At 60.1% G+C, this 24,283-nt stretch overlaps 1 protein-coding gene across 1 annotated transcript; it reads right to left on the minus strand.

Moving 5' to 3' along the window:
- Positions 1-10,509: 10,509 nt before the first annotated feature.
- LOC142824304 (uncharacterized) lies at positions 10,510-23,406 on the minus strand. The gene is made up of 2 exons (XM_075916076.1): positions 18,923-23,406; positions 10,510-17,820 (listed from the first exon to the last, which is right to left on the minus strand). Exon 2 carries the CDS (start codon positions 16,861-16,863, stop codon positions 14,170-14,172), a length of 2,694 nt encoding a protein of 897 aa, XP_075772191.1. The 5' UTR covers positions 16,864-17,820; positions 18,923-23,406; the 3' UTR covers positions 10,510-14,169.
- Positions 23,407-24,283: the final 877 nt, after the last annotated feature.

The following is a 24,283-nucleotide window of genomic DNA, read 5'->3' on the forward strand; positions in this document are numbered from 1 at the left end:
AGGAGCCTCTGCAGCTGGAGCTATAAAGCCTGCTGGCTCTCAGCCCATGCTGTAGACTGGAGGTCTCCTGTTCTTATCTGCTGCCGTGGTGTAGGTGCCACTGCTTGGGACAGGGACCCACACGTAGCTTGTGCACCACCCTGAGTAGCAGGATGTACCCCAAGCGGGGGCATTGGGCATTGTAGGGATCGTACCCAACACGCCATCAATTGGCAACTATCATCGGAAGGACCCAGGCTCGCTTGGCTCTAAAATGGGCTCAGTAAGAATAATGGGTGGGAGGGAATGGGCAGGGTCGACCCTCGCGTCCTGCTCCAGGTAATTAGAAGTGATAGACCGTTCCCACGGGCGACCCCAGCGCCTGGCGTCCCAGCAGCTGGGAATCCAAGGGACCGCGCTCTCCCGCCGGGCACTGCAGGTGGCACACGGTGAAGTGAGTGAACGAGGCTTAATGACTGTAACATACTAAATCGTCTCTGACTTGCTTTGGCACGTACCGTATTTACGGGTTCACTCCGCGTGGCTGCTGGCGCAGAGCTCATCACTAGCGTAAATAGACGCTGTGGTGTTATTAGCAGGGCTCGACAAATAGGCGACCTACTTGCCCGTGGCAAGCAGGGGTGGGCAAGAGGCCCTCCTGGGGGCTGCACCCCAAGGGGCGGGGCCAGGACCTTTCCCTGCTTCCCCACCCACAGACCCTGATTGGCCTAGGGGTGGGGGAGCCTAGGCCCCTGGTAGTGGGGGGAGACTTCATGCGCTCCCCCTGCCCCCAGGCAGATCAGGGCCTGGGAGCACACGAAGCCTCCTTCTGCCCTGCCAGGAGCACGTGGAACTTCTAAGTGCTGCGTGGTCCTTGCATGGTGGAGGTGGGGGGAGGGCGGGGGGGGGGGGAGGTTGTGCACTTCCCTGCCCCCAGGCCCATCAGGGCTCGTGGGTGGAGGAAGCTTTGTGCGCTTCCCCCTGCCCCAGGCCCTACTTGCCCTCGGGGCAGGGGAGCAGCAGGGCCTCCGTGGGCCAGATCAACCCGCTTGCCAGGCTGAATGTGGCCCGTGGGGCCCCTTGTGCCCACCCCATGGTAGAGGCTCAAGCCTTTAGCCCCTAAGGTCCCTGGTTCAATCCTGCCTGTGAGGATCTGGGTCTGTGGGCGCTACAAGTGGGGGCTTGCCCGGAATGAACATCTGGGAGGTCTCTGAAGCATGGGATGCGCTTCCTCGGCTGTGGCTAGTCTGTGCCCGGAGGCACTGAGACCCCCGAGGGGCCAGGCCAAGGGCCTGGAGGGGAGGGGGGCAGGTGAGAAGTCAGCAGCTCTGACCGGAGGTGTTAGTCACCATCTTCTTCAGCACGTGGCCTTGCCCACGCGCCCAGCACCCCCAGGATCCCACCGCGTCGCCACTCGGAGCCGAGGTTGCGCTGGTGCCCTTCAGGGTGATGTGCGCTCTGCAGGGGTTTCCCTCACCTCGCTGCTGCGGGCGCCTGTCCCCCGCCATCGCCGCTCTCAGCTCACGGCCCTTCTGCGCCGCGCTGTGTCCCTCCCGCCCGGTTCCTGCCCAGCGTAGCCGGGTACGCCCTTGGGAACGCGGCTTGGCCACAGCCCTGCGCTCATCAACAGCCACGAGGGTGACAGGCGCGCGCCCAATGTGCCCCCGGGAGAAGGGCCCAGACTTTCCCTAGCTCCGCCTGCGGGAGGGGACTTCCAAGCCCTTTGCGTCACAGCCAAAGGGCTTTCATGGAAAGCTCATAGAATGGAGCAAACGCATCAAAGCCGGATGGAAACAAGAACTCTGTGAGAGAAACCATAGAGGCAGCAAGCCGGTCAGCTCCACGGGCAACGCCTAGCTGTGAATGCCAGCAGCAAAGAGCTCCGACGGCCAGTGATGGCCAATTACTGCTGAGAACCCTTCCCCGGGGCTGGCCGGGGGCCTTGCTGACACGCTCAGGGTCCAACTACCCATCCTATTTGGAAAAACTTAAAACACCAGGGCTGCGTCTAGAGTGGCATGATTTTCCGGAAATGCTTTTAACGGAAAAGTTTTCCGTTAAAAGCATTTTCGGAACAGAGCGTCTAGATTGGCAGGACGCTTTTCCGCAAAAGCACTTTTTGAGGAAAGGCGTCCGTGGCCAATCTAGACGTGCTTTTCCGCAAAAAAGCCCCGATCACCATTTTTGCCATCGGGGCTTTTTTGCGGAAAACAAATCTGAATTGTCTACACTGGCCCTTTTGCGCAAAAGCTTTGTAAAAGGGAGCAGAATGGTATTTCCGCAAGAAGCACTGATTTCAGACAGTAGGAAGTCAGTGCTTTTGCGGAAATTCAAGTGGACAGTGTAGACAGCTGGCAAGTTTTTCTGGAAAAGTGGCTGATTTTCCGGAAAAACTGACGAGTCTAGACACAGCCCAGGAATAGTTCTGCAGCACCTCAAGGACTAACAGCCCACGAGGCTGGGATCATGCGCTTTCCTGGGCACGGCCCACCTCTTCAGTTGACTGGAGTATTGCAAGTCCAGTTCCAAAATAAATAGGAGATGGGGAGGAGGAAGGGAGAAGCAGAGAGGTAGAGCCTGCATGTTGCATGAAGCAGATAGAGAAGGTGCAAGTTGTTCTGACGTACCCGTTGGTTGGTCGGTTAAGTCATCAGGATGCGGAAGGGCGTGGGCGAGCCAGGGGCTGTCTTCATTCACGCCTTTGTGATGGATCCCAGACTTGTGAATGAAGCTAAGTTCCAACCCTTCCCTGTGTGCTTGGCTTGTGGAATTGGCCTGAAACAACCCCGTGGCTTGGAGACCCGTTAGTGAGCGCCAGGCAGGGTGACATGCTCCAGCCTTTCGCATGTCTGAGCTGTGTCCGTTCACACTCCCGTAGAGACTCCAGTCCGGCCAATCCACGTAGCAGGGGGCTTGCTTCCACTGACGGCCCAGAGCCCAGTAGGGGAGGCATTTGGGGGCGAGAAGGAATTTCCCTTGGATCAGATTGGCAGGGACTCTGGAGGTTTCTCGCCGGACTCGGCCCAGGGGACAGGGGGCACTGGAGGGTTCCTGGGATGAGGGGCAGCGTCTCTGCTCCCTGGCGCCTGTCCGGGACCCAACGGAGGGTTTCGATAGCAGCCGGCGACGGGGTCTGGCACCGGGGGCGGGGTCTGTAGCCTGTGGGGGGAAGCAGGTCAGACCGGGGCGTGATGCTCCCTTGTGCCCATGAAGTCGCTGGGAGCACAAGTGCCCAGGTGTGCCCTGTCACTGCCATGTGCCACCTCTGCGCCCAGCCACCTCCTCGCACGGCCCCGGAGGGCTCGACGTGGTCTCTGCCTGGGCCAGGAGCCTTGCACGGTGGGGCGGGTTAGGCCGCACAGGTGCAGAAATGGGACTCCCCACCTGAGGCCAGGCAGGCGCAGGGCCAGCGCGCCCAGCACTGGGAACAATCAGGCAGGGAGGCCACACCTGGGCCCGGCCTACCCGGCAAGGAGCCACGAGCCCAGATCGGCCACCAGGCTCCCTCCCCTCCTGCAAACCCCAGAACAGGATCTCGGCGGCTCCGGTTTCGGCTCCAGGGCACCTGCGAGTGGGAGGGAGCAGAGCGGCTCAACAGGTCGGACAGGTTGGTGCCTGCACGGCTTGGGGGTAAGGAGCAGAGCCTGAGAGCGCAGCCTCCATAGACTCAAACGGGCCCGTCCAGCCAGGGCGCTGGCCACGGCTCCCTGCTTCTGGCCTCAGCGCCTCTGGTGCGAGCGACAGAGCCCAGCTGCTCACGCGTGCAGCCCGACCGGCACTGGATGGACGCAGCCATGCCCCTTGGCAGGCCCCATGCGTGGGAACGCCCAAGGCACTGTCAGGGACTGCGGCGCGGCGCCTTGTGCACGCAGAGGAGCCTGCGGCTGCTCCTGCGCGTCTCCGCCCACGGAGAAGGGAGCTTTGGAGCAGTCACGCGCACCGTCAGCCGCCGCAGAGACCCAGCCCAGCCGGAGCACAGCTGCGGAGAAAGCAGCTGGCCAAGCCAGGGCCGGCCTTAGGGAAAATGCACCCCCCGTGAACCTGGATTTTGATGCCCCCCCTCACTCCGGGGCTCCAAGGGCCTCTGGGCTTCCCCACTGGGCTCCACCGCCTCCCTCATCTGTATCGAGAGCGACGCCAGAGCTCAGCCCTGGCACAAGGCCTGGCAGGACCCGACACCCGTGTGCACCAGCCAGGCACCTAGCTCTGAGGGCACCGCCCCTGCCCGCAGCAGCGCAGAACACGGGCGGCCGGTGCTCGGTGTGGGGTTCCCCGTGCCTGGTCCATTCTGGCGGCTGTCAGACGGAGCGACACCGAGCCAGGGCCCACGGCCCTCTGGCTCTGGGCTCGCCGGGTGCCATTTCGGATGGGGCCCTTCGCGGTGACTCCAGGGCACACGTGGGCTCAGACAGCCCCGGGGTGGCGCACAAACCCACGAGCAGCCTGCATCAGTAACGAGTGAAGTGCACAGACAGGGACAGCAAGGAAACCGCTGCCTGAGAACTCGTTAGAGTCCAGATTCAGCTCCATGCACGTCTGAAGTGGGCTTCTCGCGAGCGGCCGAGTGAGCAAACGGATCCGCAGCCAATCTCTCCGGCTTCAGCACCGCTGTCCTGTAGGTCTTGCCACGCGATAGCGACACCTGGTCCTTTTTGCTGTCGCGCGGGGGCGGGGCAGGGCCGAGAGCCCCACGGGCCTGTGAGTCCCGGCACCCCCAGCCTCAGGACCCGCCCGGAGCCGACCCCAGGAGGAAGGGCCCTTGCAGGTTGGAGCCAAGGAAGGAGGCAGGAGAGACGGGGCCCACCCCGAGCCTGCCGCTCAGACAAGGCCCCATGGCCCTGCCCCACTTGGCGGGGGAGGGAAGGAGAGTACCCGGGGGGCTGACTGATGCTTCCAGGGGTCACCGCAGGCAGACGCATCCGTCAGAGGGGCCCATGGGGCAGCCGAGCTAAGTCACACTTGGGTATCTCCAGCCGGCTTTTGGGCGCGAGCGACGCTCATTGTGCAGGTGCTGCTCGCTCAGGTGAGCTCTCGCCGCCGGCCCGGGCTGCCTCCAGCCGACAGGGAGGTGGGCGGGCAAGCCCTGGCAGAGGGCGTGGTGTGAGCGGCTGCAGGAAAGGGGCGGGGGGCAGAGGAGCAGGCAGGGGGCTAGCAGCGCCCCGGTTAGCACAGGACTCCCGGAGCAGAGCTAGAGGGGTGTGCCCCGGGGGGCACGTGGGGCTCTGAGGGGGCAGGGGACGGGAAGGAGGTAGACCTGGGCCTGCTGCACTAACACAGCAGGGCCGCCCCAAGCCCCCAGCCAGCCGGAGCACAGAGAGACCGGCTGCATGGTGCAAACACCCCCCCCCCACACCTCCGTCCTTCATGCCACATGGCTCCGTAGCTGGGAGCCCCAGGCACGCAGGCCTGTGGCCCACAGGAGCAGGGCCGCAGCGGGCCCTGGCTCAGCTCTGCGCCATGCCGGGGCTGTGGGCGTCCCAGCACGCCCCGCTCCGCAATTCCCAAGGTGGCGACGGCCTTGAGCAATGCTGCCTCATGCGGCCCGGCCCTGAAGAGAACCGCAGCCAACACCGCCACCTCGGGAACTCACTAGGTAGCAATGGCACCAGCACGACTAGAGGCGCCTCCGGCACTAACGAGCCAAGCGCGCTTGCACGCTCACGCAGCCCAAGGAAACCGACATCAGCTCGTTCCTGCCAGCAACCAGGGCAAGGTGCCTGGTTTCTCCACGCGCTCTCCTACCCACGCCCCCCAGGGCCCTCCGGCAGCAGGTGGCAGGGACGTCATAACGCAGGTGGAGCACAGACGGCTCAAAGCTGGGGGCTGGGGAGTGTCGGGGGTGGTGCTCAGGAGTGTGGGCTTGCAGAAGTCAGGATTGGAGGTGAGGGGGACTCAGGGCGGAGGGTTGGGGGGCAGGAGTCAGGGTGGCGGTGAGGGGGCTCAGGGTGGAGGTTGGGGGACAGGAGTCAGGGTGGAGTGAAGGGGGCTAAGGGTGCAGGGTTGGGGGGCAGGACTGTGACGTAGTGGGGGTACTTGCTGGGCTGTGGTGACCTCTGCTGTCTGGAGCAAGACCCAGCAGGGAAAACCTCACTATGCAAAGGTGATGCCAAACTGGTTGAACCAGACACCCCCCATGGAGAGGAACAAAGGAAGGTGGAGGCTGCCCTGGCTGGAGGGCAGGGCTGGAGGAGAGTTAGTTGGTTGCTGGCTGGAAGCATGGAGGAGACAGCCTAGGGAAAGAGGCTGGAGTTTAGGGGTCCAGTCTCCCCCATCTCAAGGGGGCCTGAGGCATCCTAGCCCAGCTCTGTGACCAGATTCCATCTGTGCTGTGCTGTATCCTGGAGAGGCAATAAACTTCCTCTATTCCACCGGCTGGTGCAGTCTGTTTGTGCCATTTCGGGGTGCAGGAGACGGGGGACCCCCAACGCGCCGTCACACTGGTGTCAGAAGTGGGATGCACTACACCCCGTGGATGGAGCTTCCAGCGGCGAGCGACAAGGCGCTGTAGAAGCAAGAGCCCTGGAGCCAGGTGTGCTGGAGACAGAGCAAAGCGGTTCCTGGGGATCGTGGGCGCTGCAGCACTAGACTGGTGAGTCTGCACCAAGAGGCCCAGCGGGCAGATGGCCTATGCCCGACTCTTGAAGGCAGAGCTGGTGGGGCTGTGCAGAGAAAGGGGCTTGCCTGTGCGGAAAGCAACCAAGGCCCAGCTGATTGCCCAGCTGGAAGAGAATGACCAGCCACAGGGCCAGGATCTTGTCCCCAGGGGAGGCAGCCAGACCCCCCCTGAGAGTGTGTCAGTCTCAGAGAGGAGGAGGAGCGCTGGAACCCACCGGAGAGATGAGACAGCGTCTCCCGGGAGGCCTGCAAGCCGTAGCCCATCTAGGGCAGAGGCCAGCCCAGCGGAGCTGCGGCGGCTGGAGATCCAGCTGCGGATCAAGGAATTGGAAGTAGAGGACCGAGGGAGGGACCGCCAGGACCGAGAGAAGGAGCGCCAAGATCGAGAAAGGGACCGCCAAGATCGAGAGAAGGAGCGCGAGGATCGAGAGAGGCAGCGACAGCATGAGCTGGCCATGGCAGAGCGGAGAACCTGCGGGGCCCCGGCTGCGCCAAGTGCGGATGGGCCCCAGGGTCCCGGGGCTGCAAGACGCTTGGAGAGGCTCGCGGTGGCTCAATTGAAGGACATGGGTGACAGACGGGTTCCTCAGCTCCTTTGAGGGGGCCTGTGGACTGCAGCGGGTCCCCCCAGCTGACTGGCTGCAGGAGCTCATCCCCGCACTGAACCAGGAGGCGGCCGGAGTGCTCAGTCAGCTGGAGGACCTACAGCCAGGGGATTACAACTGAGTCAAGGAGGCCCTGCTGCACAAGTTCGGGCTGATCCCCGAGATGTACAGGAAGAAGTTCCGGGGGGTACAGAAAGGGCCACGGGAGACCTATGTGGACCTGGCCTCCCGCCTGGCGCAATACTGCCGCAAGTGGGTGTCTGGAGTCGGAGCCCAGACCCCAGAGGAGCTACTCCAGCTGGTCATGATGGAGCAGTTCTATGAAGCGTGCCCACCCAAACTGAGGCTGTGGCTCAAGGACTGGAGACCAGAGAACTCCCAGGAGGCCTCTGGCGGATGAGTTCACGGAGAGCCGGTCCAGGTGTGAACGGGAGTCCCGGAGAGAAAGAGAATCGCGCAGAGACCGGATCTCGGCTGAGCAACGGAGGGAGACACCTCCGAGGCGAGCCCCAGGGACTAGGACCAGTCATCGATGCCCCAGAAAACCAGCCAGGGCCCGGGCAGAGCCGACCCGAATGGGCCCACAGAACCTAACTTGCCATCGCTGTGGGCAACAAGGCCACAAGAGGGCTCAATGCACCAGGCGCAAGAACAGGTCCCATGACCTGGGACTTTCCAGGGTTAACTGGCTGGGGCGGGAGGAAGGGCAGGCTGCCCCAGAGGCAGGGGCTGGCAGGCAAACCTCCGCTCGGGGAGGGGGGAAGGATGCTCAGTGCCCCTCCCCTGGGAGGTCTGACACTCGGGAGACAGATTTATCTGTGCACCGGGTGGGGGCGGGGCGGCCCCTACGGAGGGACTGCCTCATACCCTTGGAGGTGGATGGCAGGAAGGTGACGGGTTTCTGGGACACGGGGGCGGAGGTGACACTGGCCCGACCCGACATAGTGGGCTCAGACCGTATGCTACCCGACACTCAGCTGACACTGAGGGGCATAGGCGGCACCCCCTTTAAGGTACCCGTAGCAAGGGTGCATCTGAAATGGGAGGCCAAGGAGGGCCCCAAGGAAGTGGGGGTGCACCCGCACTTGCCCACCGACCTGCTAATGGGGAGTGACCTAGAGGAGTGGCCAGACGGACCCCACAGGACGCTGGTCACCACCCGTAGCCAGAGCAAGCGAGGGGCTGGCGACCTGGAACTCGAGGAGGTTCCCCAACAGGGGGCCCAGGGCCCCGTCCCAGCAGACCTAGAGTTGGACCTAGGCAGTGGGGGGAACCACGGCCCTGTCCCAGCCCCAGCCGCTGAATTCCAGGCGGAGGTGCGGGCGGATCCCTCCCTGGAGGCCCTGAGGGACCGGGCTGACCTGGGTGCCGCTCAACCCCTAGGAGGAGATTGCCAGGAGAAGTTCCGGTGGGAGAGGGGATTTCTGTACCGGGAATGGCTTTCCCCCGGGACGGTAGGCAAGTGGGGGCTCCAGCGGCAGCTGGTGGTTCCCCAAAGGTATCGCCGCAAGCTGCTACACCTGGCCCATGACATCCCGTTCTCGGGACACCAGGGGATCCGGCGCACGCGGCTGAGGCTGCTCCAAAACTTCTACTGGCCGGGGATGTTTGCAGCTGTCCAGCGGTACTGCCAGTCCTGCGACTCCTGCCAGAGGGTGGGGAAGGCCCAAGACAGGAGGAAAGCTGCATTGAGACCCCTGCCCATCATAGAGGAGCCTTTCCAGAAGGTGGCGATGGATATTGTGGGGCCCTTCAACAGAGCGACCCGGACATGGAAGAAATACATCCTGGTGGTGGTGGACTTCGCCACCCGCTACCCCGAGGCCGTGGCCCTGCCCTCCATCGAGGCAGACACGGTGGCAGACGCACTGCTGACCATTTTCAGCAGGGTGGGGTTTCCCCAGGAGGTTCTCACGGACCAGGGATCCAACTTCATGTCGGCCCTGCTCCGGTGCTTGTGGGAGAAGAGTGGGGTGCAACACACCTGGGCCTCAGCGTATCACCCCCAGACCAACAGGTTGGTGGAGAGGTTCAATGGGACTCTGAAGCAGATGCTACGGACCTTTATGCACAAACACCCGCAGGACTGGGACAAGTACCTACCCCACTTGCTGTTTGCGTACAGGGAAGTGCCCCAGGAGTCCACGGGGTTCTCGCTGTTCGAGCTGTTATATGGGAGGCGAGTGAGGGGCCCCCTGGACTTACTGAAAGACGAGTGGGAGGGGAAGGTCTCCCCAGAGGGTGAGCCGGTCGTGGAATACGTCCTGACATTCCGGGAAAGACTTGCTGAGCTCATGGGCCTGGCCAGAGAGAACCTGAGCAGGGCCCAGAGGAAGCAGAAGGTCTGGTACGACCGCAATGCACGGGCTCGCGCCTATGCTACTGGGGACCAGGTGATGGTCCTGATCCCCGTGCGGAAGAACAAGCTGCAAGCCGCCTGGGACGGCCCCTTCAAGGTGGTTAAGCAGCTGAACGAGGTGAACTACGTGGTGGAGCTGACGGGCCGGACGTGCGGCCAGCGGGTATATCATGTTAACATGATGAAGCCGTACTGGGACAGGGAGAACTTGGTGCTGGCCGTGTGTAAGCCCTGGGAGGAGCAGGGGGAGGATCCCCTGGTGGGCCTGTTCCCTGGGACCGGAGAGGACTCTTCGCTGGAGTCAATTTCCCTCTCGGACCAGCTCACCCCGGCCCAGCAGGCCGAGATCCGGGAGGTGCTGCGCTCCCACCAGCAGCTGTTCTCCAACAAGCCGGGTCTCACCAGCCTGGCTGTCCACCGGGTGCAGACGGGCACTCACCCCCCGGTGCGCTGCTCCCCATTCAGGGTCACAGGGAAAACAGCCCAGGACCTGGAGAGAGAGGTCCAGGACATGTTGGCCCTGGGGGTGATCCAGCCGTCCTCCAGCCCCTGGGCCTCACCCGTGGAAGGACGGGTCGATCCGGTTCTGCGTGGACTACCGGAAGCTCAACGCCATCACGGTGTCTGACGCCTACCCGATGCCAAGGCCCGACGAGCTCCTGGACAAGCTGGGGGGAGCTCGCTACCTCACCACCCTGGACCTCACCAAGGGCTACTGGCAGGTGCCGCTAGACCAGGAGGCCAGATTGAAATCGGCTTTCATCACGCCGCTGGGGCTCTATGAGTTCCTGATCCTGCCCTTTGGCCTCAAAGGGGCGCCGGCCACCTTCCAGCGCCTGGTGGACCAGCTGCTGCGGGGAATGGAGAACTGTGCCCTAGCGTACATCGATGACATCTGCGTCTTCAGCCAGTCCTGGGAGGACCATGTGGCCCAGGTCAGCCAGGTACTAGATCGGCTGAGGGAGGCTGGGCTGACCGTAAAGGCTGGGAAGTGCAAGGTTGGAATGGCCTAAGTGTCCTACCTGGGACATAAGGTGGGAAGCGGCTGCTTGAAGCCAGAGCCAGCCAAAGTGGAGGCCATCCGGGACTGGCCTGTGCCCCAGACCAAGAAGCAGGTCCAGGCTTTCATTGGGATGGCGGGTACTACCGGAGGTTTGTGCCCAACTTCAGCTCCATCGCTGCCCCGATCACAGAGCTGTGCAGGAAGGGGAGGCCAGACAGGGTGGTCTGGACGGAGCAGTGCCAGAGGGCTCTCTGTGCACTGAAGGAAGCCCTGGCCAAGGCCCCAGTGTTGGTAAACCCAGACTTCGACAAGCCCTTTATCGTGTTTACGGACGCCTCGGACACCGGGCTGGGGGCGGGGCTGATGCAGGCGGACGAGAAAGGGGAACGTCACCCCATCGTGTACCTGAGCAGGAAGCTGCTGCCCCAGGAGCGGAGCTACGCGACCGTAGAGAGGGAATGCCTGGCCATGGTGTGGGCCCTGCAAAAGCTGCAGCCGTACCTGTTTGGCCGGCGTTTCACGGTGTTCACCGACCACTGCCCCCTGACCTGGCTGCACCAGATGAAGGGGACCAAGGCCAAGCTGCTGCGGTGGAGCCTGCTCCTGCAGGACTACGACATGGAAGTGATCCACGTCAAGGGGAGGCCAACATCATCGCCGACGCGCTGTCCCGTAGCGAGGGGCCCGAACTTCCCCAGGTCACGAGCGGAGTGACCCTGCTCAGTTCACTCTCGGAGGGGTGAGAACTGTGACGTAGTGGGGGTACTTGCTGGGCTGTGGTGACCCCTGCTGTCTGGAGCAAGACCCAGCAGGGAAAACCTCACTATGCAAAGGTGATGCCAAACTGGTTGAACCACACACCCCCCATGGAGAGGAACAAAGGAAGGTGGAGGCTGCCCTGGCTGGGGGGCAGGGCTGGAAGAGAGGGTTTTTGGGTTGCAGGCTGGGAGCATGGAGGAGACAGCCTAGGGAGAGGGGCTGGAGTTTAGGGGCCCAGTCTCCCCCATCTCAAGGGGGCCTGAGGCATCCTAGCCCAGCTCTGTGACCAGATTCCATCTGTGCTGTGCTGTATCCTGGAGAGGCAATAAACTTCCTCTATTCCACCGGCTGGGGCAGTCTGTTCGTGCCATTTCGGGGTGCAGGAGACGGGGGACCCCCAACGCGCCATCACGACAGGAGTCAGGGTGGAGTGAAGGGGGCTAAGGGCGGAGGGTTAGGGGGCAGGAGTCCGGGTGTGGGTGAGGGGCGAGGGTTGGGGGGCAGGAGTCCAGGTGGGGGCGAGGGGCTCAGGGCGGAGGGTTGGGGGGCTCTTGCTGCCCTTGCAGCTGACAGTAGCTGGCCGGTCAGGGCCTCCTTGCCGTCCCGCCCCTCAGGGCAAAGGCCGTGAGCTGGGACCTCTGCTGACTGCGGGCCGGGTGCAGGCGCTTGGGCTGCCAGAGGGCGGGGAGGCCCCTAGTGGCCGAGCCCTGGTGGGTGGCGAAGGGCTCAGCCAGGGGACTGCCGCGTATGGGGTACCCCAAAGGGCCGTGCACGGGGGCCGTGTGCGGTGCTGATTCTGGGTGTGCGCCTCGTGTACTTGTACGCTGGCTGTGTGTGGAGTGAGACGCTGGCAGGGTCGGGCCCTGGACCATGTGACCTGCTCTGGCCGGGAGGATGCCAGGGGAGGTATATAGGGGCCACGTGGCCCCCTCCGTCTGGTCTCGAGTTCAGCTCCTGATCCCAGATGCAGCCTTGAGCGAGCCAGGAAGACCCGCTGGCCCCTCCTGACATGGGATGTAACCAGAGACTTGTGAGCCAGCACTTTGGAAGATCTCTGCTAGAGCCTGCATGGAGAACTAGGAGAACTAGGAGATTCGGTGCATGGAACGTGTGATCCTTTACCAGCCTCACGCTCCTGCTTTTCTTTCAGCGGGATTTGTGGGTAAGATCCAGGGGGTAAATTGACCTGGGATCCGCCCCTGCCCCTTGCTCACTCACCCCCCACAGTGCAGAGGCCAGCACCCACACAGCTGACTGGGGCTGGAGCTCTGGGCATGGAGCAGAGGCCCTGTAGGCCAGTGCTCACCCCTGATGGATGGGGATCTAGTGGCAGGGCTTGGAGCCTCTGACAGGTGGCGATGCAGCCATCTCCTAGAGCTGGAAGGGACCCCGAGAGGTCATCGAGTGCAGCCCCTGCCCCCATGGCAGGACCCAGCACCGTCCCTGGCAGATTTGCCCCAGATCCCTAAGTGGCCCCTCCAGGGTTGAACTCCCAGCCCTGGGTTTAGCAGGCCAGTGCTCCAACCTCTGAGCTGCCCCCGCCCCAAGCTAGGGGAGCCTGACTGGTTTGGCCAAGAGCCTGTCAAGTGATGGCACGTCAGCTGCCCCGTCCCCCCCTCGCTGTGCACCTCCTACCCTTTGCCTTGGAGCTGCCAAATCCGACTCACAGGAGCCTCCTGCTTGCTGGGCCGGGCAGAGGAGGGATCCCCCCCGTCTCCGGTCCCCACAGAGCGGGGGGGGGGGGCACAAACAGGACTGGGGATGGAGTTTGCTAGCTGCACCCCTGTGACGGACCGGGCCGTGTCTGGGCACAGCTGAGGGCGCCCGCTCAGGGCGAATTGCTCAAATCCGGGGCTCCTTACAGCCCCCCGTGACTGGTGACCTCTCCAAATAGGCCACAAACCAGTCCCACAGAGCGCTTCAGCTGCCTGCCTGAAGTCTCACGAGCAAAACCCCTCCGACACCCCAGCAATATCCGTGCCCCAGATGGCCCCGGGCCTATACACAGGTGGGGGGTCCTAGCACCCAATCCCACCTACCCCGAACAAGTCCTGTCCGGTTCCAAGAAACCAGTCACAGATCCCTGGTCAATTTACCCTCTGGACCTTACCCACAAATCACGCTGGGCCAATCCTTTAGGATATAACATCTAAAGGTTTATTATCACAAGCAAGAAAAGCATGAGAGTAAGGTTATTAAAGTACAGTACGTTACATGCACCGAATCTCCCAGTTCTCGATGCAGGCTCTAGCAGAGATGTTGCAGCTGCTGGTTTAAAAGTTCTTATTGCACATCCTACGATCAGGATGGGTTCACAGGTCTTCCGGGCTCTTCAATCCCTGCAGTGCTGCCTCTGGGATGAAGTGCTGAGCTGAGAACAAAATGGCATCGACTACATGGCCTCTTTATACTCCTTCCTGGCCTCTTCTGGTCTTAGCCGGTCACCTGGTCCTCAGCCTCTCTCTGCTGGCCGCCCTCAGGTGACAAACCCCATTCTTTGGGTGTGTCCATAGCCTATTGAGAGCCATTGTTCCACAGGGCTTCGCTACTCAGCCTGTCCATAGCCATGCTTAACCACATTCCAAGAAATATTCAGCTTCCACACAGATTACAGATTCCTACCTACACACACAGACATTATATACTCACATAAACAGTGTACACAGGATCAGAAAACAACAAGCTCCCATTCAATACCCCACATGGCTCCCTTTTATTCCAATTTCTGGGGCCAATACCCCCACCTACGGGTGCAGCAGCGATCTGGCTGCTTCCCCCCAATTCGGTAATGTGACACCCCCAACGCAAAATTGATGCAGGAAGTGATGCCAGTAACATCACTGAGGGCATCACAGGCCTCCCCAACCAAAATGGTGGCGTGCCTCAGTTTCCCTTCTCATACAGGACCTTCTGGCGGGAACCCTGTTTGTCCTGTAAGAAGTTCCAAGACCAGTTACAAGTGTTAACCACGAAGTAGCAACATCACAATGTCCCCCTACATACTGTCTGTCGTTTGGTACATCTCCAGACAGATTACATGGTATTTTCATAAGCTCATGCACCCTGTATACCGTTACAATTCTCTGCAACAATAATACATTGGTTACAAGAATTAACATCAGTAACAAGAACAATCCTATCTCAGGTGTATACTGAAATTCTCCGTCAGGCCCCTTCTCTGGCCCCACACCATTGCAGTTTTGGCCCTTCAGGTTTAAACTGCAAATCTTCTTGGCCAAAGCAAGTCCTGCCCCTCCCCCTTGTCCTCTGGGCTCCAGGCCTGAAACCTCTGGCCTGCCCAAGACAAAGGGCTGGCTGGGCGTGACTCCCTGGCTCACAATGGCCCTGGAATTCTCCCCCTTCCCCCACTCAGTGGGGTAACAGCAGTGAGCTGTAGACTCCCAAGTCTCTCCTCTGTCCCTCTCTAACCTCTGTTTCCACATGGAACCAGCTATCCACTTCCCTGATTGATTATGAGTGTCCACCGTGTCCAGAGATGGGAGCATAACTGCCATCTCCTGCATCCTAGGGAGAGTGACCACACAGCTGTTCTGCTCTGCATACTTAGCTACCCAGCCCTTCTCCTGAATCTGAGACACTAAGTTCCCACTCTCCTCCTTCACCTGGGAACAATCCTGTCCCACACACACTGACTTCCCAGCAAGCTGGTCACACACAGTCTCTGGGTTAGCAGCCTGCTCCAATTCTCTGGATGTTCCTGCCTCCTCTGGAACAACCCTCAGTCCCTCCGAGACTTCTCCACCACCATCCACACTGGGTTTCCCTAAACCCAAGTCAGTGGAGTCACTGCTAACAGACAAGTTCTGTCTGTCAGGCACTGCAACAAGTGCCTCACACACCAAGCTGCTGCCTTTTACAGGGAGAGCTTTCTCCTGAATGCCTTCTCCCAGCAAGGCCCTGTCACCTCCCTCAGTCACAGCAAACTGCTCTCTACAAGCACTGCCAGGACTCTCCTCCCTATGAGCTTCCTTAGGAAACAGTTCACCTTCCTCTGGCTGCACAGCAGCATTACTCTGCTGAGCCACAACCAACTCCTCCCGCAATTCCCTTACTCCCTGAGTTATCTCTGGCCCCTCAGGTGGATTCACAGATAATCCCCTCTCAGGCACACAGACAGACCCACAAGAGACAGGGTCAGAAGCACCTTCACTCCCTGTGCAACTCTCTAGATGGCTGTAAACTTCCACACCATCATTAGGCTCCAGAGTTAACATGCCCTCAATCTCTCCTTGTGCCTGGGCTAAGGGGTCACCCTGGTCCCACAGAGTTGCTCCCCCCTCTTCCAGCAACACAGCAGTATCAGGCACAATATCAGGGTCACCACTGTCTGGTCTCTGGGGTTCTGGCAAAACACTGACTGACTCTACCTGAGTCACCTCATCCCTCTCCCCAGCAGACACAAACCTTGGGCCACCCCCTTCCTGGGCCTTTGCCATATCCAGACCCCACTCTGGGACAACAGTCCTGCTCTCAGCCTTCACAGGCTGTGGGGCACCTTCCTCAGACAAAGGAAGAAACTCTTCCCCACACACGGACAGACAACCAGAGACAGCTTCTCCCTTGTCCCAACACTCCTGGCTAATCCCAGGCATACAGCTAGCCACTGGGACAGCTTCCTTTACTGCCCCCTTGCTACTTCCACCAGCCAAATCGCCAGCTTGCACACACTGTGCTTCACACAAATCACTTTCAGCTTGTGCAGGTTCAATTCCACAAACCTCACCAGCCACCAACTCCTCAACTAAGACTTCACTCTGGCCAGCCACTCCAGGCTGCCCCAGAGAAACATTTCCCTGACTTCTGGGCTCTTCCTGCCCCGGTTCTGATTCCAGCCTCACCTTTGAGGCATCAGACGGGCCCTCACCCCCAGGCTCACCGCCCCCCTGCACAGACACACAGCCATCTGCCACAGGTACCCATGTAGAGACACTTTCCCCTTGGTTACAGGGAGACTGACCAGCTCCAGGAAACTTTCCATACCCACATGCACCCCCTTCCCAAACCTCCCTGCTAGCTACAGGTAACACAAAAGGTTTGCATTTACACATGCTTTGGGGTTGGGTTTTCACATCAGCTGGGTAAAATACGTCTGCCATATCATAAGCACACCGCACACCCACAGAGTTATACATTGAACCTTCAGGAGAATACAGTCTCTCTTGTTCTTTTAGTCTCTTAAGCTGGAGGTCAAGTCTAGCATGTTCCTCCTTGGCTAGGGCCATCTTCTTTGCATGCTCTGCCCTTCTCTCTGCATGTTCTGCCATTCTCTCTGCATGTTCTGCTTTTCTCATCTCAAGTTCCCGATCCATCTCCTGCTTTCTCTTAGCAATTTCTTCATCTGCCTTCCTCCTTCTTTCAGCAGCCTCCTTGGCTTGCTTCTGCTCCTTTTCATCCACATCTCTGGTTAATAACAACACTACCAGATCTAGTTTAGAGGCCCTTTTCCTAAAGGCAATGCCTCTCCCCACGCACAAATCCTTCAGAGCACTTTTGCTCAGACTCTCATATAATTCCGGGATCATCGCAGCGGCTCTTTAATCAACCAAACTCTCAACACCAAAAATCAAATTTAGACAGCGTGGGGTCCTGATCCCAAAGCTCAATTGACCAAGATCTGTGGATCCTGCCGACTACGCCACTGTGACGGACCGGGCCGTGTCTGGGCACAGCTGAGGGCGCCCGGTCAGGGCGAATTGCTCAAATCCGGGGCTCCTTACAGCCCCCCGTGGCTGGTGACCTCTCCAAATAGGCCACAAACCAGTCTCACAGAGCGCTTCAGCTGCCTGCCTGAAGCCTCCCGAGCAAAACCCCTCCGACACCCCAGCAATATCCGTGCCCCAGATGGCCCCGGGCCTCATACACAGGTGGGGGGTCCTAACACCCAATCCCACCTACCCCGAACAAGTCCTGTCCGGTTCCAAGAAACCAGCCACAAATCCCTGGTCAATTTACCCTCTGGACCTTACCCACAAATTACGCTGGGCCAATCCTTTAGGATATATATCTAAAGGTTTATTATCACAAGAAAGAAAAGCATGAGAGTAAGGTTATTAAAGTACAGTACGTTACATGCACCGAATCTCCCAGTTCTCGATGCAGGCTCTAGCAGAGATGTTGCAGCTGCTGGTTTAAAAGTTCTTATTGCACATCCTACGATCAGGATGGGTTCACAGGTCCTCCGGGCTCTTCAATCCCTGCAGTGCTGCCTCTGGGATGAAGTGCTGAGCTGAGAACAAAATGGCATCAACCACATGGCCTCTTTATACCCCCTTCCTGGCCTCTTCTGGTATGCAGCTTGTCACCTGGTCCTCAGCCTCTCTCTGCTGGCCGCCCTCAGGTGACAAACCCCATTCTTTGGGTGTGTCCATAGCCTATTGAGAGCCATTGTCCCACAGGGCTTCGCTACTCAGCCTGTCCATAGCCATGCTTAACCACATTCCAAGAAATATTCAGCTTCCACACAGATTACAGATTCCTACCTACACACACAGACATTATACACTCACATAAACAGTGTACACAGGATCAGAAAACAACAAGCTCCCATTCAATACCCCACATGGCTCCCTTTTATTCCAATTTCTGGGGCCAATACCCCCACCTACGGGTGCAGCAGCGATCTGGCTGCTTCCCCCCAATTCGGTAATTTGACAACCCCCACACCCCAAACCCCTGCCCATCCCGCCTTGCACCCCAACCCTGGCCCCCTGCACTCCCACACCCCAACCCCCTGCCCATCCCTCCTTGCACCCCAACCCTGCCCAGATCCTCTCCTTGAACCCAACCCTGCCCCCCTGCACCCTCACACCCCAACCCCCTGCCCATGTCCCTCCTTGCACCCCAACCCTGCCCGGATCCTCTCCTTGCACCCAACCCTGCCCCCTGCACCCCCACACCCCAACCCCCTGCCCATCTCTCCTTGCACCCCAACTCTGCCTCCTGCACCCCCACACCCCAACCCCCTGCCCATGTCCCTCCTTGCACCCCAACCCTACCTCCTGCACCCCCACACCCCAACCCCCATGTCCCTCCTCGCACCCCAACCCTGCCTCCTGCACCCCAACCCTGCTTGGATCCTCTCCTCGCACCCCAACCCTGCACCCTGCACCCCCACACCCCAACCCTCTGCCCATGTCTCCTTGCACCCCAACCCTGCCTCCTGCACCCCAACCCTGCCCGGATCCTCTCCTCGCATCCCCAACCTTGCCTCCTGCACCCCAACCCTGCCTGGATCCTCTCACACCCCAACCCTGCCCCCTGCACCCCCACACCCCAACCCTCTGCCTATGCCTCCTTGCACCCCAACCCTGCCTCCTGCACCCCAACCCTGCCCGGATCCTCTCCTCGCACCCCCAACCCTGCCTCCTGTATTCCACATCTGAACCCCCTGCCCATGTCCCTCCTCACACCCGCACACCCCAACCCTTTCCCTGAGCCCCCCACACCCATGCACACCCCAGTCCCCTGCCCTGAGTCTCCCACACTACACCCCACACTTACATTTCTGAAAGGTACTGTCATATTGCAACCCCCCACCCCCTGCTCTGACCCTGCGCCCCGCAGAGGGGACTAGAACAGTACCTGAGGGAAATGTCAGTTCCTTTCACCCCAAATGACACGCCAAAGAAATCAAGTGTGAGGTGCTGTCATGTTGGGGGGGACCAGTCCATGGACAGACCCTGTCTGAGCCTTTTCAGCCTGTCTGCCTATGGGAGCCTGCTAAGTGAATTGAACGTCCTTGAGGGAGTGCCTGGGGAGAGTGAAACCTACAACGTCCGCTGGAGTCCGTGAAACCACTTTGGGTGCATCTCAAAATAAGATGTGCACGTTGCGCTACCCCTGTGGCTCTCAACTGGTGGTCCATGGTGACTTTTTCGGTGGTCCACAGGAACATTGTCCAAAGTCTCACGGCATGAGCAAGCGCTGCCGTTGGGCTGTTTTACGCCGTGTTCACAAGCACGCGGCGCGTCATCCATAGCGTGACCTGCAGGAGGAATTCTTGGATCTGAAAAATGATTTTGCGGCTCAAGACATGTACCAGCCGTCTCCCATAGAGAAATTTTGGGTCAGCGTGACTGGGAGTTACTCAAATCTGTCAGCACACGCACTCAGATTTCTTTTGCAATTTGCATCAACTTCTATGTGTGAGACTGGATTTTCGTGTTTGTTGCACGTTAAGTCCAAACAGAGGAATCGGCTTGCAGTGGAAAGTGATCTTCATTGGGCATTAGCAAGTACCACGCCAAACTTTGAAAAGCTTGTCAGTGAGAAGAGAATCCAAAAATCTGTTAGTAAGAAATAAACTTCAAACCAAAATGTTTGTTGTCTGCTCTTTTTCATTGTGTCTCCAAAAGGAGGTGGTCCACGAACAGTTTTTGATTGGCCTGGTGGTCCATGGACTGAAACAAGTTGAGAACCACTGAGCAACACAAATTGCGTCTCTTATTTTGGTTCTATTTCGAATTAGCTTATTTGCAATTTGGTGTGCTACACAGCACCGACTTCTGAAATAACGCTCTATTTCGAGACATGCCTTAACCCTGGTGGAACGAGGGTTATGGGGATTCCGAAATAGCGCATTTCGAATTTGTTCAGGCGTGGGGTAGCTATTTCAGGATACCTCTGGTATCGGGATACCCTTTGAGAAACCTGTTAACTGGCTGCGCTGGTTTGTTTACTTAGCAGCACCTTGGCCATGGAGCCTTGCAGCTCCGGTTTGCCATTTGCAGCCAAGGGGAGCCCCGGTTTCATGCGGCCATGTGACAGCTGGTTGTGCAGACAGGTAACTGACTTTCTTCCAAACATTTGGGCACCTGGGGAAATGGGGTGGTGCTAGTACGTGCCACTGGCCAAGTCGCACATGCAGTGTGAATCATGCAGTGCACATGACAGTCTCGATGCTAGCTGAGCTGTGCAGGAGTGCAGCAATGCTAAGCACGCCCATGAAAGATGCTGCAAGGGGAAAGGCAGGGGCTGGCGTGGGAAATATAGCATAAGCTGATGCCGAGCCGGGTTGGGAGGACACAGGGTTAATTCATTGGCATGGGTGGTTTTGAAAGCACCCACCGCCCCCAGGAAAAGGAGCTGCAACCCCTAGTGAAAGCAGGTAACACTGCACATTTCAAATCACGGCACGGACTAGGTAGTTCGGACTAGACTTCTACCTAGTCTGTGCCACATGTAGCCGCGCGGCACGGAGTCCGCACTAGCAGACATTTAAAAACGACGGCGCCCGGCTTTATGCAAATGCAGCCCAGGAAATTCAAATCCCAGGCTTCATTTGCACCTCCGGTTGCCTACATTACCACCCTAGTTCGAACTAGGGTGTTAGTGTAGACAGACCCACTGTGCTTTGGTCACAAGAACCTGGCACTGGCAGGCAAGGAAAGGGAGCCTCTGAAAAACACAGGAACGGAAATCAGGGGGAGATGCGGGTTCTGAACATCCCTGGATTCAGTCATTTGACTTTGAAAACCTTGTGACGGCACGTCAGGATCCCCCCGGTCCTGCACCACCATGGCAGCCAGAACAGACTCCGCCAGCAGTAGAATAGGGGGGTGTATGGCCCCTCCAGGATACAGCCCAGCACAGACATGGTGTGATACAGGGCCAGGGTGTTTCAGACCCCTTGGGTTAGGGGTCCATCACCCCCAGCCCTCAGCCCCACAACCTCAGTCTCTCTCCCTCATGGTTCCAGCCCCAGACTGCCACTGCCCCTTCACCCGAAACCTGGTGCTGGTCTCCACCTCCCTGCCTTTGCCTCTCTCCCTGGGAGGCTGAGCTCAGGTGTCTGGGTTACTACACATGTGGGTGAGTCAGTGAGAATCTCACATCCCAGAGCAGGGGACACGGGGTTACAGAGCAGACAGCCCCCCACTACACCACAAAGCTCCACCCAATGGTGCTGCATGGGCTGGTGGCTTAGGAGAGCTGGGTTCTAGCCCTGGAGGTGGAGCTGGCCGTGGCCCCGTTGTAAAGCGGGGTGTGAGCTACAGGGCTAGCTTTGCTTCTGGATGCGGGAAAAGTCATTTCAAACTATAGAAAAGCTTTGTTAGCAACTGGGGGTGCCACGGGGCCTCAGTCCTGGTGCACAAGACAAAACTCCACTGCTCAGTGCTACCAAGCCAGCCGGAGCAGGACTCGCGAGAATGACCCGCGTTTTCACGCAGCTTAACATTACAAAAGCAGCGGTGGGCCCCCAATGGCTGGGGGTGCGTTTTGGGAAGCAATGGCTCGGAGAAGGATTTGGGAGTCCTGGGTTACATGCTCAAGCCGCAGTCCCAGAACAGAGAGTGGCCGCAGGAGGCCGTGGGGAGTGGCGGGAGCGGAGTTACTCCGCACTGCTTGGCAGGACTGAGCTCGCTCACGGACAGTGCCCGTTTCTGGGGCCCACATTTCCAACAGGACACGGCCCCACTGGAAAGGGGTCAGAACAGAGCTACAGGAACAGGCCGAGCTCTGGAAAATCCAGAAGCCCAGCCCCAGCAGGGTGAGGGAGCCGGGGACCCTGCCCCCTGACATGCCCCTTCAGCCTGAGGCCTCACCCCACAAAGCTGGGAGCCAGCAGGGTGGGGGGCCGGGAGCAGCCCCTGGCCCAGGTCCCTGTCCTGAGGGTCACCACAGGGTTCATGGCTCCCCACGGCTGTCCACACGGCTCTTACCCTGACCTGGCTCCGGCCTTGGAGCTGCAGCCCAGCCATGGTCAGACCCTGTGGCCAGGCAGCTCTGAGGAGTCACAGACGTTTCGCCTACCCTTGGGCCCACCGCAGCACAGGCAGGGCAGCTCTTCAGGTTGGGCTCCAGCTGCCAGCTGGCGTGGGAGGCGGGAGGCCTGGCAAAAAGGGGGCGGGCTGGCCCATGGCCTCCTCTCCCCCCATCCCAGCACCAGTGTCTGTCAGTACCTGTGGGGAGGGGAGTGGACACCAGGAGGCCGCGGCAGGACACGATCAATGGTCACAAGCTGAAGTCAGACCAACTGAGAGCAGAACAAGGCACATTTTACAGGGAGGGAGGTGCTGGCTAGCGGAGAAGCATTAGCTTACCTTTCCCAGCCCCGGGCAGGCCTCCACCTGCGGTGTGGTGGGGCTGGCCAGCAGGTCACCTCCTGTGGCAGGCCCGCCACAGAGAGCCAGGCTGGAAAAGCCCCCGCTGCCCCGAGAAAGGCAGAGAGGCCGCAGCTCCGCCAGGACCCAGCCCCAGCTGCCAACAGCTAGGCCGTGAAAGGAGAGAACTGTAATCGTTTCGCCGTGCGGGAAGGTAACGTGAGATGCCGTGACGGACAATGCAATGGACCGTGCGACTTGGCTAGACTGGCTTTTCCCGCCAGAGCACGAATTAGCATTCCATCTTCGGGTTTGCACTCAGCTACTCTCAGCACCACCCATCATCCGCTGCACTCAGCACCACCCGTCATCGGCTGCTCTCAGCACCCATCATCCGCTGCTCTCAGCACCACCCGTCATCCGCTGCTCTCAGCACCACCCGTCATCCGCTGCTCTCAGCACCACCCGTCATCCGCTGCACTCAGCACCACCCGTCATCCGCTGCACTCAGCACCACCCGTCATCCGCTGCTCTCAGCACCACCCGTCATCCGCTGCACTCAGCACCACCCGTCATCCGCTGCTCTCAGCACCCGTCATCCGCTGCTCTCAGCACCACCCGTCATCCGCTGCTCTCAGCACCCGTCATCTGCTGCACTCAGCACCACCCGTCATCCGCTGCTCTCAGCACCACCCGTCATCCGCTGCTCTCAGCACCACCCGTCATCCGCTGCACTCAGCACCACCCGTCATCCGCTGCTCTCAGCACCACCCGTCATCCGCTGCTCTCAGCACCCATCATCTGCTGCACTCAGCACCACCCGTCATCCGCTGCTCTCAGCACCACCCGTCATCCGCTGCTCTCAGCACCCATCATCCGCTGCTCTCAGCACCACCCGTCATCCGCTGCTCTCAGCACCACCCGTCATCCGCTGCACTCAGCACCACCCGTCATCCGCTGCTCTCAGCACCCATCATCCGCTGCTCTCAGCACCACCCGTCATCCGCTGCACTCAGCACCACCCGTCATCCGCTGCTCTCAGCACCCATCATCCGCTGCTCTCAGCACCACCCGTCATCCGCTGCACTCAGCACCACCCGTCATCCGCTGCTCTCAGCACCACCCGTCATCCGCTGCTCTCAGCACCACCCGTCATCCGCTGCTCTCAGCACCCATCATCCGCTGCTCTCAGCACCACCCATCATCCGCTGCACTCAGCACCACCCGTCATCTGCTGCTCTCAGCACCCATCATCCGCTGCACTCAGCACCACCCGTCATCCGCTGCTCTCAGCACCCATCATCCGCTGCTCTCAGCACCACCCGTCATCCGCTGCACTCAGCACCACCCGTCATCCGCTGCACTCAGCACCACCCGTCATCCGCTGCTCTCAGCACCACCCGTCATCCGCTGCTCTCAGCACCACCCGTCATCCGCTGCTCTCAGCACCACCCGTCATCCGCTGCACTCAGCACCACCCGTCATCCGCTGCACTCAGCACCACCCGTCATCCGCTGCTCTCAGCACCACCCGTCATCCGCTGCTCTCAGCACCACCCGTCATCCGCTGCACTCAGCACCCGTCATCCGCTGCACTCAGCACCACCCGTCATCCGCTGCTCTCAGCACCCATCATCCGCTGCACTCAGCACCACCCGTCATCCGCTGCACTCAGCACCACCCGTCATCCGCTGCACTCAGCACCACCCGTCATCCGCTGCTCTCAGCACCCGTCATCCGCTGCACTCAGCACCACCCGTCATCCGCTGCTCTCAGCACCCATCATCCGCTGCTCTCAGCACCACCCGTCATCCGCTGCTCTCAGCACCCATCATCCGCTGCACTCAGCACCCGTCATCCGCTGCACTCAGCACCACCCGTCATCCGCTGCTCTCAGCACC

This window comes from Pelodiscus sinensis, unplaced genomic scaffold, assembly GCF_049634645.1.
Source record: "Pelodiscus sinensis isolate JC-2024 unplaced genomic scaffold, ASM4963464v1 ctg76, whole genome shotgun sequence".
Lineage (NCBI taxonomy): Eukaryota > Metazoa > Chordata > Testudines > Trionychidae > Pelodiscus > Pelodiscus sinensis.